Below are 16,055 nucleotides of genomic sequence, written 5' to 3' on the forward strand. Positions count from 1 at the left end.
CATGTGATGTGAACGTCAGGAAATCTCATCTTTTGAATTTATAAAACATTCGTGCGCATTTTTCTGTCGATCATATACTCTGTCTGCATGCAGACTCGGGGCTGGAAGCCTAGAATTCTTTCCTGTGTAATGTCTATAGATATTTAACAAAGAACGCGTTCTGAATTGCGTGGACTACAAACTACAATATACCGATTTTAACAATACTGACAAAAAACCTTCTTTCGAGACTGCATATAAGATTTCCTTATCCAAATGAACCTGTGTAATGCAGGGAAAACGAACAAAATAAGTTCATAGATTGCATAAGATCATTTCCACTATTACGTTGTTTTATCCCTACAGAACCATCAGGCATCATTCGCTTTCTGCCACGTGCGCATAGAACTATGGGTGCCTACTACTTTGCAGCAGCTAGTACTACCGGCGCAGCGTGTAAGTAGTGAAGTCTTTCGAAATGCATGAGGCACTGCGATATTGTAACGTCTGTGTGTTTGAAGGTGAAAATGTTGGTTCGCTTGCGTGCGGAGACGCTGGATTGATGCTATTACCAACACAAGAACTTAATAGAAAACCCCATTGAAAGGTCAAAAAGCACAAATAATTGCTACTCGTCGTATCTTTATCTTTATGCCAAAGTGGCTTCGCGAAAAGGAGTTAAAAAATCGTACTATTACAATTCTCTTTGTATAAGTGTTTCACCTAAAAAATGTACTTTGCTTTGTCACAAAAAGTAAACTTTTATTAATCTGCCGATTCACCGATATAATGCCTCAAGTTTGCAAAGTGTTTTTTTTTATAATCACAAGTACGGGGACATTTGACTTTCGACTGCGATTTAGCTCTGCAATGCATTGTATTGTAATTTCACAGTGAGCTATACAGTTATGTAGTTCGCGCACTATGGTTATAAGAAAAAAATTCAGCTACATCTACAGTGACCTTTGCAACCTCTATGCTATTCGACACCCGAGACATTGCCAGCCCCCAGTGAGAAATTAAAACACCTTAGAACCTTTCAATCCCATTGGGACTGAACAAATTTGTCGCTCTTAAACATGCACCCAAGAAGACACGCGGCAATAGCCTGAAGTCCTCGAAACATGGTGCATGCGTTGTAGACTTGTTGCAGACATGTACCATACAACCGTCTCATGAGATAGTGCGTTTATTTTTGTTTCGAAAGCATGAGAAACGGAGTGGTAACAATGTCAGACTCCTTTCATGTGGCCGTCCGCACTTTTCATCTTTATGCTTTCAGTGGGCGTGTATCTGGGCTGCAAAATTGAAATTGTCATGAAATTAGCCTTTTATTCATAAAATGCACGCTTCGCAGTTTTGGTATGAATTTCCCATGAACGAAAATGAAGCATGGATACCTTAGTTTGCTTCCGTGCTTTCAGTAACACTGTTAACGGGCTAGGTTGCATACCAATCGTGGTGCCTCACCTTCATTCTCATTTGCGCACTGACTGTTTTACCGAACGTGTAGCGTTCCCACACGCCGTTTGCAACACGACGGACCAGTGCGTGGTCATCGACCCAAATATGGCTTGCTCCAGCAACCTGTGCATTTGTCCATCCTCCGCCCCGGGACCAATGACCATGGACAGCAGGATCTGCAACGCCACAGGTGAAATTCGCCTCGTAATAACGATGAAGTTGTCGATACAAGAAATTATTTCATGGACAGCAGACCGCAGTTTGATTGGGGAATACTTGAAGCAATCGAAAGAAGTGCAGCTGGTGGAACTTGTGACTCGATCGCTATCCTGTATAGTGTATTGAAAGGCAGCCGACATTCATTTCATGGGCGTCGAAATTTTCTGAGCAGTGAAGGACGACAAGACTTCATAGTGACCGTGAATATGATTATTCAATTGGCTAGCCTATTTAACCATATTCTTGAATATTGTCGTCTTTACCTGCTATAAATGGGAAAGTCTGACAATATTGTCGACTTTTCTTATGCAGCGTTGGTTTGAAACATTTCCTACTTTGACAGTATTTATCTATCTATCTGTCTAGCCGCCTACGTCTTTGTGCTCTCACGGCCGTTTCGTTAACTTGGTATGTACCAAAATGACAAGAGTATATGATGAACATAAATGATATGTCACGACATGCGTGTCATTTAGGTTGACCCAGCGAAAAATATTAACAGTCAAAAACTACTGAAATGGGTTAGGACGTGGGAACTAAGTGAACGAAACACTACGGGATACTGGTAGAACTCATAGTCATGCGCTTGACTCAGATAAAATGACAATGAGTCATCGAAAAAACTTAAAACTCAAAATTCACTGAAATGGGTTCGGACGTTGGTACTAAGTGCAGGAAACACTAAAGGATGATGGGAGGAATCATAGACATGAGCATGACCGGGCATAAATTACAATGACTCAGCAAAAAAAAACGCCAGATCCCACTCCCTGTGGTGATCGATGTTATGCGAAGCAGTGTGCCTGGAGCCTATCAAGTTAACGAAACGACCATGAGAGCGCCAAGACGTAGGCGGCTCTTTCATGACCTACATGGCACCCATGTCATGACATTCATGTCATGAGTCCTCAGGAGTCCCTTTAGCTACACCTAAGATACCTTAAGGTGAAATCCTTAGTCATGCTCATGATGACTTCGACCACCAACCTTAAGCCTTTTCCTTCACTTAGTACCACATCCGAACCCATTGCACTGGTTTTACAGCGTAAGCTCTTATGGGCTCATTCGAATAGCCGTTTCGGGTCGCGATGATGCCGCCGCCGCCGCCGCCCCGTAGCCACTATCGCATGCGAAAAAAAGTACCCGCTCACCGCCGGGATCTAACCCAGGCCCGCTGCGTGGGAGGCGGATACTCTACCCACGGCCGCTGGATAAAAAATTACTCCATCTCCGCTAAAGGGAACCATGTGTGGATGCGAAGCAGCGGGAAGATGGCTAGCTTGAGCGGGAGATGGTTGACGTTTCGATTCGGCTTCCCGAGCCCTGAGTTCAGGGTCCGCTTGCCGCCGTTCACGTTTCCTTTCGGCTTCGCGAGCCCGAAGTTTGGGATCGCCACGTCGCCGCTCCCATTTCGTGTCAGCGGCCCGAGCGCTCATCGCGGCGCTGCACAGGAGAGAGAATGAGGAGCGCGCACTCCGTCATTTTCATACCGCGGAACTACCGTGGTGCCCCGAGCGGAGTATGCAGCTGTCGCACCACCTGTCCTGCGCGCCGCTCCGTATGCTAGAGGAGAGAAAAGGGGAGAGCGTAGGAGAGGAGAGAGAGGGGGAGGGGACGCGCATGCGCTTTAGTGTTGTGGGACACCGCAGGAGGGACGGACAAAGCCCCCGCCATAAGCTGCTTCGCATCTAAAAAAAATCTCGCAGTTTCACCTGAAAGGCGAAGCATCAATTGCGATAGCAAAATTGTAGAGAGCTATACGAAGTAATGATATTAGCTTTATCAGCTGTAGAAACTTGGACATGCAGCAGCACCGGCAACACGCAGAACTGTTTTCGACGCCGTCGGCGTTTTGCCCGCGTTCGCTCAAAATGCGTGTGGCGTTGGTGACTGGTGCGGAGCCTCTGATATAAATAGGCACTTAGTGCCGCAGCTAAACGTCGCCTCCCTTCCCTCCCCCACCCTCTCCCACGGCCTCTCGCGCGTCGGAAGAAGGCGCGTTTGCTCTACATATATGGTGATTGTAAAGGAGGAAAGAGACGCCTACTTCTGCAGCCCTTAAGCGAGCACGGCGCAGAACGCGCGTTTGTTCTCCGCCGTGCGTTCTCTCCCCGTGAAAGCGCGCGCCCCTCGCGCCCTTTCACTCGCACATACAGCGTTCGGCGACGATTTCATCTCCATTGACGTCATACGGAACCTCACGGCGACGGCGACGGCAGAAATCTGCTTTTGAGTGTCCATATAATTGCTATCGCAATAAAAGCAATAAAAGGTGCGGCCTGCCGCGTGCATCGAAAACGGTATGATCCGCCGCGGCGCCACACGCCGGGGGCTGTTGTCTGGTATCGGCATAGTAAATGCGTCAGGAACGCGCTTGGAACGCCGTCGCGCGTGCAGGCTGACGCGTTCCAAACCTAGGGAGCCTACATGCAAGCGCCGTTATAGGGTGGTGACAACCTTCGTAAGGGTACTTGACGCCGCCAGCTAAATTGGCGGGTAAAATGTTCCGCCAAATATAGCATGTGGGAATCAAAACGGCGAAAAGACAAGCCGACAGACCAAGTTTCCCGCACCCGTTGGTGCCGTGAAACTAATTCATTTAAAAAAATAAACTTTGGCCTCAGCAGCCAGAGACCCATAGCGTGTCTGAGAGCAGTGCATGGCACGTCCACGTTTTAGTTAAACTGGCTTCTAAGCACAGTTTTTATTACAGCACAGCTCGAAAAACACCCTTTATGTAGTGTGTACAAGGGGAAGGCAACGACAATGTTTAATGCAGTTCACATTCTGTCGTGAGAAAATATTTCCACGAGCACGGCACCATTCCTTGTAACTTGTTACTTTGTATGCTATTGAAAAAAATAGGTTTGATGCATTAAAATAAAAGGAACACGCAACTAGTATACTAAAGATGTATACAGGTTTCGTGTGCGCATTGTTGCAAAGCTAAATTAAAGAAATTTATTAGATCGCGTGCCAAAATGGGTACATCAGAGCGTGACAAAAAGAATGCAGGAATGCGCCGCGACTTCTTGCGAAATTGAGAGTAAAAATGGCTACTCACCAAATTTGGCGGTAAATAGCTCTCGAAATTTTGGAGTTGTCACCACCCTAAAACAGCGCTTGCATGTAGGCTCCCTATCCAAACCCGTCAGCTAGCGTCGTTCGGCCCAGCCAAGCGGCCGACAATGCAACTACGGCCGTCACGTTCGCTCCCATAGCAGCGCGCCCGACGCGGCAGGCCGCACCTTTTTTCTTATCCAGCGGCCGTGCTCTACCACTAAGCCACGCAAGCGCTTGCTATCCGAGAGCGGGAAAATGTACTATAAACGCGCCATATGCAGGCGCACAGGCGTAGACGACGAGATGGGATTCAGACGCGGAACGCAAACAACGCGGTCCCAAGCCTCCGCCGGTATGGTGGCTCCATCTAAGGTGCCGACAAAGGCAACCTTTCAGACGCTGTAAATTTTGCTGCCGCCTTAACTAGATGGCACTAACATACCGACGGATGCTCGGGATCAAGTTGACTGCGCTAGATTGGGCGCGTTGCAATGGGAGCGAATGTGACAGCCGTAGTTGCATTGTCGGCTGCTTGGCTGGGCCGAACGGCGCTAGCCATCGGCGATGGAACGCGTGGTCTCGCACGCGCGACGGCATCCCAAGTGCATTTCTGACGATTTCACTCAAATTACTAAGTAGTACGGTCGAAACGCTCGTCTAGCTTAGACTGTGCTGCGTGTGCCGCGCAGGCCTGGCATTTTTTGAGTGTTAACCTTTTTTCGCTGACTAATTCTCATTTTTGCTGTGTCATTGTCATGACTATGACTTCTACCATCATCCTTTAGTGTTTACTTTACTTAGTGCCCAAGACCGATCCCATTCCAGTGATTTTTAGTGTTAATCTCTTTTTCGCTTAGTTGTCATTTTTGCTGAGTCAGGCTGATGACTATGACTTCGACATTCAACCTTTAGCCTTTTCCTTCACTTAGTGGCCACGCCCGTACCCATTCCAGTGGTTTTCGAGTGTTATTCTTTTTTTCGCCGAGTCATTGTCATTTTTGCTGTGTCATGCTCATGACTATGACTTCTACCAGCATCCTTTGGTGTTTCCTTCAATTAATACCCACGTCAAAACACATTTGAGTGGCTTGTGAGTGTTAATCCTTTTTCGCTGGGTCGTTGTAATTTATGCTGAATCAATTTCATGACTGTAGCTTCTACCAGCATCCTTTAGTGTTTCCTTCCCTTAGTAACCACGTCCGAACCCATTTCAGAGGTTTTTGAGTGTTAATCTTTTTCGCTGAGTCATTGTCATGATCTACATGACATGCATGTAAAGGAATTTATGTCATGACCTATCAGTTATGTTCGTGATACACTCCTGCTATACTATGCCAATTTTGGTACCTACCAAGTTAACGAAACGACAATGAGAGCACCAAGACAGGCGGCTGTTTCATGACCTACATAACCCGCATGTCATGACATATCATTTATGCTCGTCATATAGGCTTGTCACAGTATGCCAATTTTGGTACATACCAAGTTAACGAAACCACCATGAGAACACAAAGCCAAAGGTGGATAGATAGAAGATAGATACTGTCAAAGTAGTAAATGATGCTTCGCATTTAAAATTATTAACACTCACAAGCTACTGAAATGTGTTCTGACATGGGTACTAAGTGAATGAAACACTAAAGGATGATGGTAGAAGTCGTAGTCATGACCGTGACTTAGCGAAAATGACAATGACTCAGCAAAAAAAGATTATCTCAAGAACCACTGAAGTGGGTTCGGTTGTAGCTACTAAGTGAAGGAAACACCAAAAGATGCTTGTAGAAGTCATAGTCATGAGCATGACTCAGTGAAGAAAGATTAACACTCAAAAACAACCCGAATGGGTTCAGACGTGGACACTAAGTGAAGGAAAAGGCTAAAGGTTGAAGGTCGAAGTCAGAGTCATCAGCATGACTCAGCAAAAATGACAACTCAGCGAAAAAGAGATTAACACTCAAAAACCACTGAAATGGGTTCGGACGTGGGCACAAAGTGAAATAAACACTAAAGAATTGTGATAGAAGTCACAGTCATGACAATGACTCAGCAAAAATGAGAATGACTCAGCGAAAAAAGATTCACATTCAAAAACCAATGGAATGGGTTCGGATGTGGTACTAAGTGAAGGAAAAGGCTAAAGGTTGATGGTCGAGCTAAAAGTCATGAGCACAAAGAAGGCTTTCGCCTTGAGGTCTCTTAGGTGTAGCTAAAGGGACTCCTGAGGACTCATGACATAAATGTCATGACATGCATGTTATGTTGGTCATGAAAGAGCCGCCTACGTCTTGGTGCCCTCATGGTCGTTTCGTTAACTTAGTAGCACACTGCTTCGCATAACAACGATTCCCACAGGGCGTGGTATCTGACGTTTTATTCCAGAAAACACACGGAAACGCACGAAAGTGGGAAATGAGAGGGTGCCAGCTTAGTGTGATACGCGAAACATTATAGTGGTACGTTCTATGCAAGGCCGACTGTGCATGCGTGTCGTATGCCATTAGCTATGTTGTGGCGGCTACTGCCGGTCACCATGATTACGTAACAACACAGGACACCAAGACGGCTCAGATGTCCTGCGTTGATGAGAATACGACCTTGCTACTTACTCTTCCTCCCGAGAGCAAGTAATAAATGCCATAAAGAGCCATCGATAATGTCATCTTACGCGGAAGACAAAGCATCAGTGATCTTTTGTCGTTATCATTGCGATCAGCTGCTTGTTCTGATTCTACCTGGCTATCGCAGACAACAATGTGCCGGAAAAGCGGTTTGATTTTGAAGCCGCAGATGGCACCACATCATTGGTGTTGAGCCTAATCGCTAACTTAGGCACCTTCCGCTGGCCTTTTCCATTGCTCTCCTCCCGCGTCACGCAGTCTCAGGCCATCCAATCCCTGTCATCGGAGCATTCGTGGAGACTGACAGTGTTTTCAACAACGCCATCACAACACAGCGTCACCGCTCTTGGCGACGGTTCACTGTAACCTAGACCAATGTATGCTGGCGTCTCCAACAAACGCTCGTCCCTCGAGTGCGTCCGCCGTTGTACCTGGCAGTGCCGGGAGCATTCGTTAAGCGGCATGTGCCATTTTATGTACCAATGTGGTTTCTCATCTGCCATTTTCTCCTACAAAAGGAAGTCGCACGTTCGGCTCGCGTACTTGTCCTCTGCCTATGAGCTCGAGGAACGCCGGATCTGGTCGACTCTGATTCGGCGGATGGAGCCGAGCAGTCGAAGATACTATTAATCATGAATTTTATGCTGCGCTCTAGCATGGTACACGAAGGCGGTATGCTAAACCGTTGATTTCTCGGGATGTCTACCGTGGTACCGTGGAGAGGTGGTGCATGCGCAGTTGGCCCAATGCATCACGTACCAGGAACAAGGTTTCGCGTATCAAAAAAAAAAAAAAAAATCCGTGCCATTCCACTCTTTGAAGGAGGATGAACAGCCAAGCTGTGTACGTGGTGATTGACCGTTGCTCCGGTGAAACGTTCCAAGTTTGCGGGATTGGGGCCAGATGGACGGTTCGCATTTCTTTTCGCCTCGTGGTCCCGGTGGGCAGCTTGCTTACGCTTGGCGTCCGCGGCCCGCTCATCGTCTGTGGTCTTCTTCCGCCGCCGCCGCGCCCATTCCCTTTTATGTTCACGCCGTCGTTCTTGGGAGGCACGCTGCTCTTCTTCAGAATGTACAACACGCAGCCTACCCATTTCACAGTCAGTGCAGAACTGAGTAAAGGAGCCTACGTAGAGCATGACGTCAGAAGACACTCGGATTGGTAGGCACTAGTTTGAATAAGTGGGATGGCGTACACGTCTATAGTGCGAACGTAGACATGGCCGACGCGGGTCAAAGTGTAGTATCTGTTCTTATCAGCTTAATATGGGTTGTATTTGGACCCAAGGTAATTGCTATGTCTACGAGATCTCCTTCTTCTGAACGCAACACGCATTGCGCCAACGCGGCACCCTCTCTCCTACTCCTGACTCTCTCCCCGTCGACGGCTCCCGAGAGACGCAAGAGCAGACGCGAGACAGAGAGCAACCAGAAACGGCTTCGGACTGCGCTGCGTGCAAGTCCCTCTTATTTTATTGCGATAGCAATTATATGGACACTCCAAAGCAGATTTCTGCCGTCGGCGTCGCCGTCGTCGTCGCCGTGAGGTTCCGTATGACGTCAATGGAGATGAAATCGTCGCCGCGCGCCTCCGAACGCTGTATGTGCGAGTGAAAGGTCGCGAGGGACGCGCGCTTTCAAGGGGAGTGAACCCACAGCGGAGAACAAACGCGCGTTCTGCGCCGTGCTCCCTTAAGGGCTGCAGAAGTAGGCGTCTCTTTCCTCCTTTACAATCACCATATATGTAGAGCAAACGCGCCTTCTTCCGACGCGCGAAAGGCCGTGGGGGGGGGGGGGGGGGAGGCGACGTTTAGCTGCGGCACCAAGTGCCTATTTATATCAGAGGATCCGGCAGCAGTCACCAACGCCGCACGCATTTTGTGCGAACGCGGGCAAAACGCCGACGGCGTCGACAACAGTTCTACGTGTGGCCGGTGCTGCTGCATGTCCAAGTTTATACAGCTGATAAAGCTACTATCGTTACTTCGTATAGCTTTCTACAAATTTGCTATCGCAATTGATGCTTCCCCTTTCAGGTGAAACTGCGACAACATTTTTGATAGTTGGCGGAGTGCTTGAAACCTGCTCAAGCACTCAATGCACGACAGGGTATTGATTACGCTGGCGGCCGTGGCATACTTTCGGATTCGCTTCAGGCATGTCATTGCATGTCCAGAAACGAGAGCTTCTTCACGCTACCGATGAGCGGACTCTGAGGCCACATCTATGACACTTTAAAACCGAACTCTTATGTGCGTTTTGTGGCATCGTGATGACGCTTGACCGCTGGACGAAGATTTCCGGAAAGAATGGTCGTGTTCAATAATTCGCACAGAAGGGCGTAGTCATCGCAGCGTTAAGATGGTCACCGCGGTTCTTTGTCTAGTTTGCTGCGCTTTTTATTTAAAGTGGGAAATAGGAGTGCTCATCTGAATTTCATGTTCCGGACGATGATGTTTTTCCTTTAAACACACTAATAAAATCGTAGGCTAAAAGTGGGTTGAGTATTCTATTCAAATTAACTAATCAAATAGAAGAAAAATGAAAGTTTGGGTGGGTCATAAAAATGCAAACAAGGCACCATTGTCATCGGCATAGGCTTTACGGCTACTGTAGTTTATCACACTGTGGCAACATTAAACGAGTATTGGAAATCCTGTCAGCTTCAATACTTTCACCACAGGCTTCGGTAAAGCATGCTGCCCGCCTTCGTAGGGTAATTGACATGAATGCTTCTTTTTAAAAGCATTCACGCATTTGTCAACTACAAAGCATTCAAAGATGTATTCTTGCTGCAAAACTAATCTAGCCATATTAATACAGGTATGCAAGCTACTTTGAAGAAATTTGCGTACATTGTTCTTGAAGTGCCTGTTCTTCTGGTAGTGCTTTTTGAAAATTACAAAAGATTGCCAGGCCTTTCTTTTCCTTTAATACTTACAAATTATAGTCTGGGAGAACCTAAGGATTACTAGGTTAAGCGTACACTGTCCAACAGAAGCGAAATTTGCATAGACGCGTCAGCCAATTAAATTCACTTGTTTATCAGACGTCAAGCGGTTTCGCGCGTTTGAAACAACTGTTTCCACCGTACAGATCGGTCATTGTGTCACTGGTTTCAGGATGAATCCTGAAAGTATAGCCGCATTTTACAGGGGATACGAATGTCACTGCTAATCCGAAGGTAATATTTTAGCTAGAAACGACTAGCTTTTATTTTATAATTAGCCTAGCGTTTACGTGAGCCGACCAAACTCATTAAGCTGGGAGCGGACTCCAGCTGGTTCAGCTCTTTCATAAGTGAAAAACAGGTGCGCTGCGTATGTTGTGGGTGGAGCTTCTGTGTAGTTTTAGGTTGTCGCCGACTATAGGAGTGTCAAAGTAGAAAAAAAAAAGCTACGTATGAAGTGCGGGAAGCTGATCACATAATGTAGTAGGTGTATGTATAATATAGCGCAACATGCGGTGGTCTGCTCCGTACCTCCGTCAGTTGCACTTCGCTCGTCGAAGAGTCATGATGTTTGTCGATTGGCTCCGTGAATGACACTTTGCAATGCTCTGAACGTGGTTTCAACCACTGATTTGGGACCTCCAAGAGGTTTGACGAAATACCAACGCATTTGTCGCCTTTACCGCCAAATCGCCACTGAATGATTTGTTCATATGATCACTGCGCAAAACGAAGTAACTTCGCTGACTTGCCATAATCAGCAGGAAGCTCTCTAGGTTCGTTTTGAGGACGAACGGGATTAACTAACTGAAATTATTATTTTGTTCTATTCACGAACTTGCACGGTAACGAGCAGCCGGTTCCTTGTTCCCGCTTTCTCTGGGAGCGGCGTGCACCGCCGATGCCAACTGCTCGTCCTCGGCACTCTGCTTGGCAGGCCAGTGCAGCTGTCCGTCGGGATTTCAACCCTGGGACGAGCACAACTGCACTGCCATTCAAACTGAAGGTATGTTGCTTTTCAGGCCGCGTTTATCAAGCGATTCTTATTTGTTGAGGTAGGGCAGGCTTTGGTTTTGAAGCTGCAGCTGCTGGTTTGACTCTGAAGGGGAGGATTGTGGAGAGGGGTTGTGCGTAGAAGGAAATATGGAAAGGAGGCCGGATGGCGAGGAAGGGGTGCTGTAGGGTGGTGCCGACATCCGCCGCCGTGCGTGACAACTAGGATGCGACGCAATTCTTGGATGATCACTTTCGGGGAAACTTCTCGATTTGGTAAGATGTCACGTGACTAACACAGGACGCGTCGGCGTCTACGACCGACGTCGTTCCCGGCGTTGCTCTACGACAGCATATATGGCAATGGGCCAAGAATGCCATCGTTCGCAGATGCCGAAGCATCTGGCGGCAGCTTCATTAAACCTTGCGAGAGTAAAAGTATCCCCAAAAGTGATCCTTCAGAAAGGATGCGCCGGGCGTTACGTATTGTGTAACACAACTTAAGAGCGTACACGCGTTCCAGCACCCACTTCGAACTGGCCGCGAGGAGATGGTGCCCAAACGCTTTCAGAATTCATTCAAACAATAGACCGACCCATCGACCTGTGAAGATTGACGCAGCACGTGAAGCCGCTTTAGTCAAACGACGAGACGCATAGCATTGCTTTGTTGACATCATATTCTATGGTTTCCTTAGAATTTTTGTATTTCAAAAGGAAAGGTAAATAGCAGTGGCTTAGCTCGGCTATGCCAGGAAATACGTAGCGTGAGATAAGTTGGCCACATCGTTCAGAACCGGTAGGCCTGGTGGCATGGGCGGGTAACGATACCCATTGGTAACGCTAAAGAGTGGAATCTTCCGCTTAACGAGAGTGTTCTTGCACGTTGTACAAACTCACGCGACGGTTTCACCCCACTGAGGCGGCGCCACTAAACTCAACGTTTCACACGTGACACTACTTACCGACGTCAAGTCTTTCATGTGCCACAGTCTTTCACACACGTCGCACACATATCCTAACGGATTATTTGCGAAGTTCGCCTCGAAGGTCCGAATCGCACTGGCGCTTTCGCTAAGTATTTCAAAGGAAAGGTAAATAGCAGTGGCTTAGCTCGGCTATGCCAGGAAATAAGTAGCGTGGAGATAAGTTGGCCACATCGTTCAGAACCGGTAGGCCTGGTGGCATGGGCGGGTAACGATACCCATTGGTAACGCTAAAGAGTGGAATCTTCCGCTTAACGAGAGTGTTCTTGCACGTTGTACAAACTCACGCGGACGGTTGCACACATATCCTAACGGATTATTTGCGAAGTTCGCCTCGAAGGTCCCGAAGCGACACTGGCGATTTCGCTAAGTTTCACCGTATTATAGTCAGTTCAATCGGCGAGCCTGAAGTCACGACGGCGTCTTGTTGCTGCTGCTGAGATGGTACGGGGCATGTCGCTCAGACTCATGGGAGCCCCGCTTTGTTGCTATAGACGTCGTCCCTCCGCTCCGGTGTCTCGGCAGCACGTTTACCTTCTTTGTTCTTCTCCCTACGCCTAAACTGCTAATTGCCAGGCAACTACTTCGGGATTGATAAGTTAACTTTCTCCGCTCTTCTGCGCCGCTGAGCAGCAATTTCGCTCTCCTTCTCCATGATTATACCACACTGGAAAACGTCCAGCGCAAACACCCGGCGCGCCAGCGGTGCGACAAGTGACGTCACTGCTCCTCGCGCATGCGCAGCACGGCTCTCCAGGAGCCACTGCGAAACTGCTCAACCTCGGCCAGTGTAGCTCACGCTACAAAAATGGCTGCGGCTTAGCTCAGCTAACGCTGTATATGCAAAGCGAAAGCTTGATTTAGCCTGGTTAGGCCTTGGTTTCACTTGGTTCACCTTTGATTTAGCTGTAATTATTATAATTAGGCATACACTCATCGTTAAGCCAGGTATAAATTATAAGCCGACAAGTCCAAGCGTTTTGCGAGCCAAACGACTCGCTCTTTCTCAGTCTCTGACGCGTGCTTGGCATTCCGGACCCTCTCCAGTGAAACAGCTCGCCGGGCGCTAACCGCAGGGTGGTCAGACGCCGTTTGCCGACGACGGCTGAAAGCCTCCCGCTCCCGCGCAACGCTCAGATAAGACGGCCCGGCCTTGCTCCCATGGTCAAGCTCGCACTGACTATGCGAGCGGGGCGCTCCCCTTAGCCAGGCGAGCGGCGAGTCACGAGGTCAGGCGGGGACCAAGCTGCGGAGTCACTAAGCCGGCGGCGGCGGCCGAGCTCAGTGCGGTGAGTCACGTGATGCGTTGCCAAGGCTACGGCGCAGCTGCGGTCAATGAAGGTCAAATTTCTGGCGACGGTGAAACTCGGCTCGGCTATAGCTTAGTAAAGCTTTCAGTTTAAAAAATTTTGCACGGCAAGTTGGGTCGTGAATCTATTACAGGGGCCGTATTATGTAACAATTCTGTTCATTTTCGATTGTTTTGCGCGTATTCGATGCACGACAGGACAACTTGCTGACGTTATGGCTGACATCGGGCACTGGTTGGGATGGTTGATAAGAAAAAAATGAGAGCGATGGGAAAGAATCCCTAAATACGGTCTCAGACCGGCAATATCGAAAGGCCACGTAATTTGATTCAGATTTGTCAAGACACTTTTCTACCTAATCAAAGTTTGGGGCATAACTTTACTGGTTAAAGCAGAGGCCACGTGTTCATGGTATAATGAAAATTGAAGCCTATCGCAGTGCGTCGCATTGAACTCTAAATTGTTCGTGAGAAAATTGGTTGTGAAAGCGTTTTAATACCGAAGCAGTCACCGATATCTCCTTATAACCCATGCACAGTTAAAATGCCTCATATAACAGTAACACCATTGTTTAGCTAGGCCTTTTACACCTTTGTCACTACAAAATTTTTACCCCTTTATATAGCACATTTCAACATCCTTACCATTCTTGTACGGCTTTTATATTTATATTATGAATCACTGAATCATCCATAGACTTGGCGCTCTTTGGCCAAAGATGCCCTTGCGCCACTAAAACCAATCGATCAATCAAGGTTTCTTCAAAGAGAATCATCATTGCATAAGCTGTGGCTGTGTGCCGTAGTGAGACTTCAATAAAGCAAATGACACGGTAATCCTCGCACGGCGCAATGATCGAGTCCCTTGACTAGTTATAAAATAAACGTATTTATCGAAGTTCTTACGGTTAAATAGCTATATTAAGCTCCTGCAAATTGTGAACGCCATTTCCAACAGATGAAATTGTTCAATGCCCGTGATTGTGCTACACACTAACGTCTCTTTGTACACAAAGTGCTGCATTTGTGATCCACAGCACGAATGGGTTCACTTCGGCTGGTTGGTACATGGCTTTTCTAAAAAAAATGTCACAGTTTCGCCCTGAGGGCGAAGCAATGAATGCGATAGCAACACAGCAATGTCATACGAAGTAAGGTGAGCGGCTTTGATAGCAATATGAATTGTAGTAAACATGAGCTGATTAAGTAAGCAGGTGTGCTGCGGCGTAAGTAGACCGACATGAAGAGAGACTCGATGACCACGAGAAGGCACGTGTGAAACGGTGGTGTTGATGAGAAGCGCTTCCCGTGGGCAGCGCGTGCGAAGGGACACACCTGTAGCGCTGCACTACCGATCTGGGCAGCATCGCATGTGTAGCGTGCGTTGGAAAATGTGGCCCGACTATTACTAACTGAATGAACAAGCGTGGTGTGAGCGCGCACAAACAAACATGAATAGATCACACTGAATGACTGCAGACAACGACTGTCAAAACGCTGGCAGCAAGCGCATACGCCGCAGCGGGCGAGGTACGTGCGGTCTATCGCTTCAACGGAAACTGAGCGGCGAATGCACAGCGCATACCGTGTGGAGATAAGAGACGGTGCGGGCGAGCGAGGAGCGCGGTTGTTGGCAGAGTAGAAGTGCCCCCCCCGCTCCCTCCGGCGCTGGCTTCCCGCTTCCTTGCTTGCCCGTGGGAGATTGAGTGCGTTCGCTCTCCGTGATAGCGCGCGTCCCCGCACGCTTCCGCTAGGGCATATGGCGCGCGGCGAAGATTTTATCTATACGGAACTTCACGGCGACGGCGATGACAGAAATCCGGAAGAAGTGTCCATATAATTGCTATCGTAATAAAAATGCAGCGCACAATCTAAAGTAAATTATCCTGAAAATCGGAGTAGAACTTGTTTCAGTGCAGAAAACATTTAGGCAGTCAATGGACAAAAGTTAAGTGAGACGCAAAAGAATCTACCATGTGAAAAAGAAACAATAGAATCCCGCCAACAAATACTTGGAATACTAAAATGCGATAATGTATGAAATCCGGTTGTCGTGCGGCCGATGCTATGTGGGACAGACGTGTCGCTGCATTCTTGAGTGCCTGCCAGAGGCATTCGTACTCACCTTATGCCATGCATGGAAGCCACTTTATTGGTCATTCCAGCGATTGCAGTTGCTTACCGAGTGTGTAACTACGGCGTACCTTAAGAATCTCCGGTACCGAGAACAAAATGAAGGAGAAATCTGGAAAGCGCTTGTGATTTTGCCAAGAGGAGAAAAGTGTATGTGCGCTTGCTGTCGCTAAACTTGCATGAGGAAGAACTCTCCTATTGACATGTGTACGTGTTTATCTTTTCCCGGTGACTGTTCTTTACTGGCTCAGAAACGTTACAATGTGATCGCTCAGCGCAAGACGTGCCTCCCTGTATCGGAACTTTCTTGAAAGTTACGCGTATTCGATGTGTTGTCCATGTT

General features: G+C 47.8%; 1 protein-coding gene across 1 annotated transcript in view; it reads left to right on the forward strand.

The window, feature by feature from the left end:
• The first annotated feature begins 337 nt into the window (after positions 1–337).
• LOC119444882 (uncharacterized) overlaps positions 338–16,055 on the forward strand; it is a 32,283-nt gene continuing 16,565 nt past the window's right edge. Inside the window, exons 1-3 of the mRNA XM_049664785.1 lie at positions 338–435; positions 1,493–1,633; positions 11,149–11,298. Of these exons, the coding sequence (XP_049520742.1) occupies positions 390–435; positions 1,493–1,633; positions 11,149–11,298 (337 nt within the window). The 5' untranslated portion in view covers positions 338–389. The remainder of the gene's footprint in view (positions 436–1,492; positions 1,634–11,148; positions 11,299–16,055) is intronic.

Source organism: Dermacentor silvarum, chromosome 3 (genome assembly GCF_013339745.2).
Source record: "Dermacentor silvarum isolate Dsil-2018 chromosome 3, BIME_Dsil_1.4, whole genome shotgun sequence".
In the NCBI taxonomy this organism is placed as follows: Eukaryota; Metazoa; Arthropoda; class Arachnida; order Ixodida; family Ixodidae; genus Dermacentor; species Dermacentor silvarum.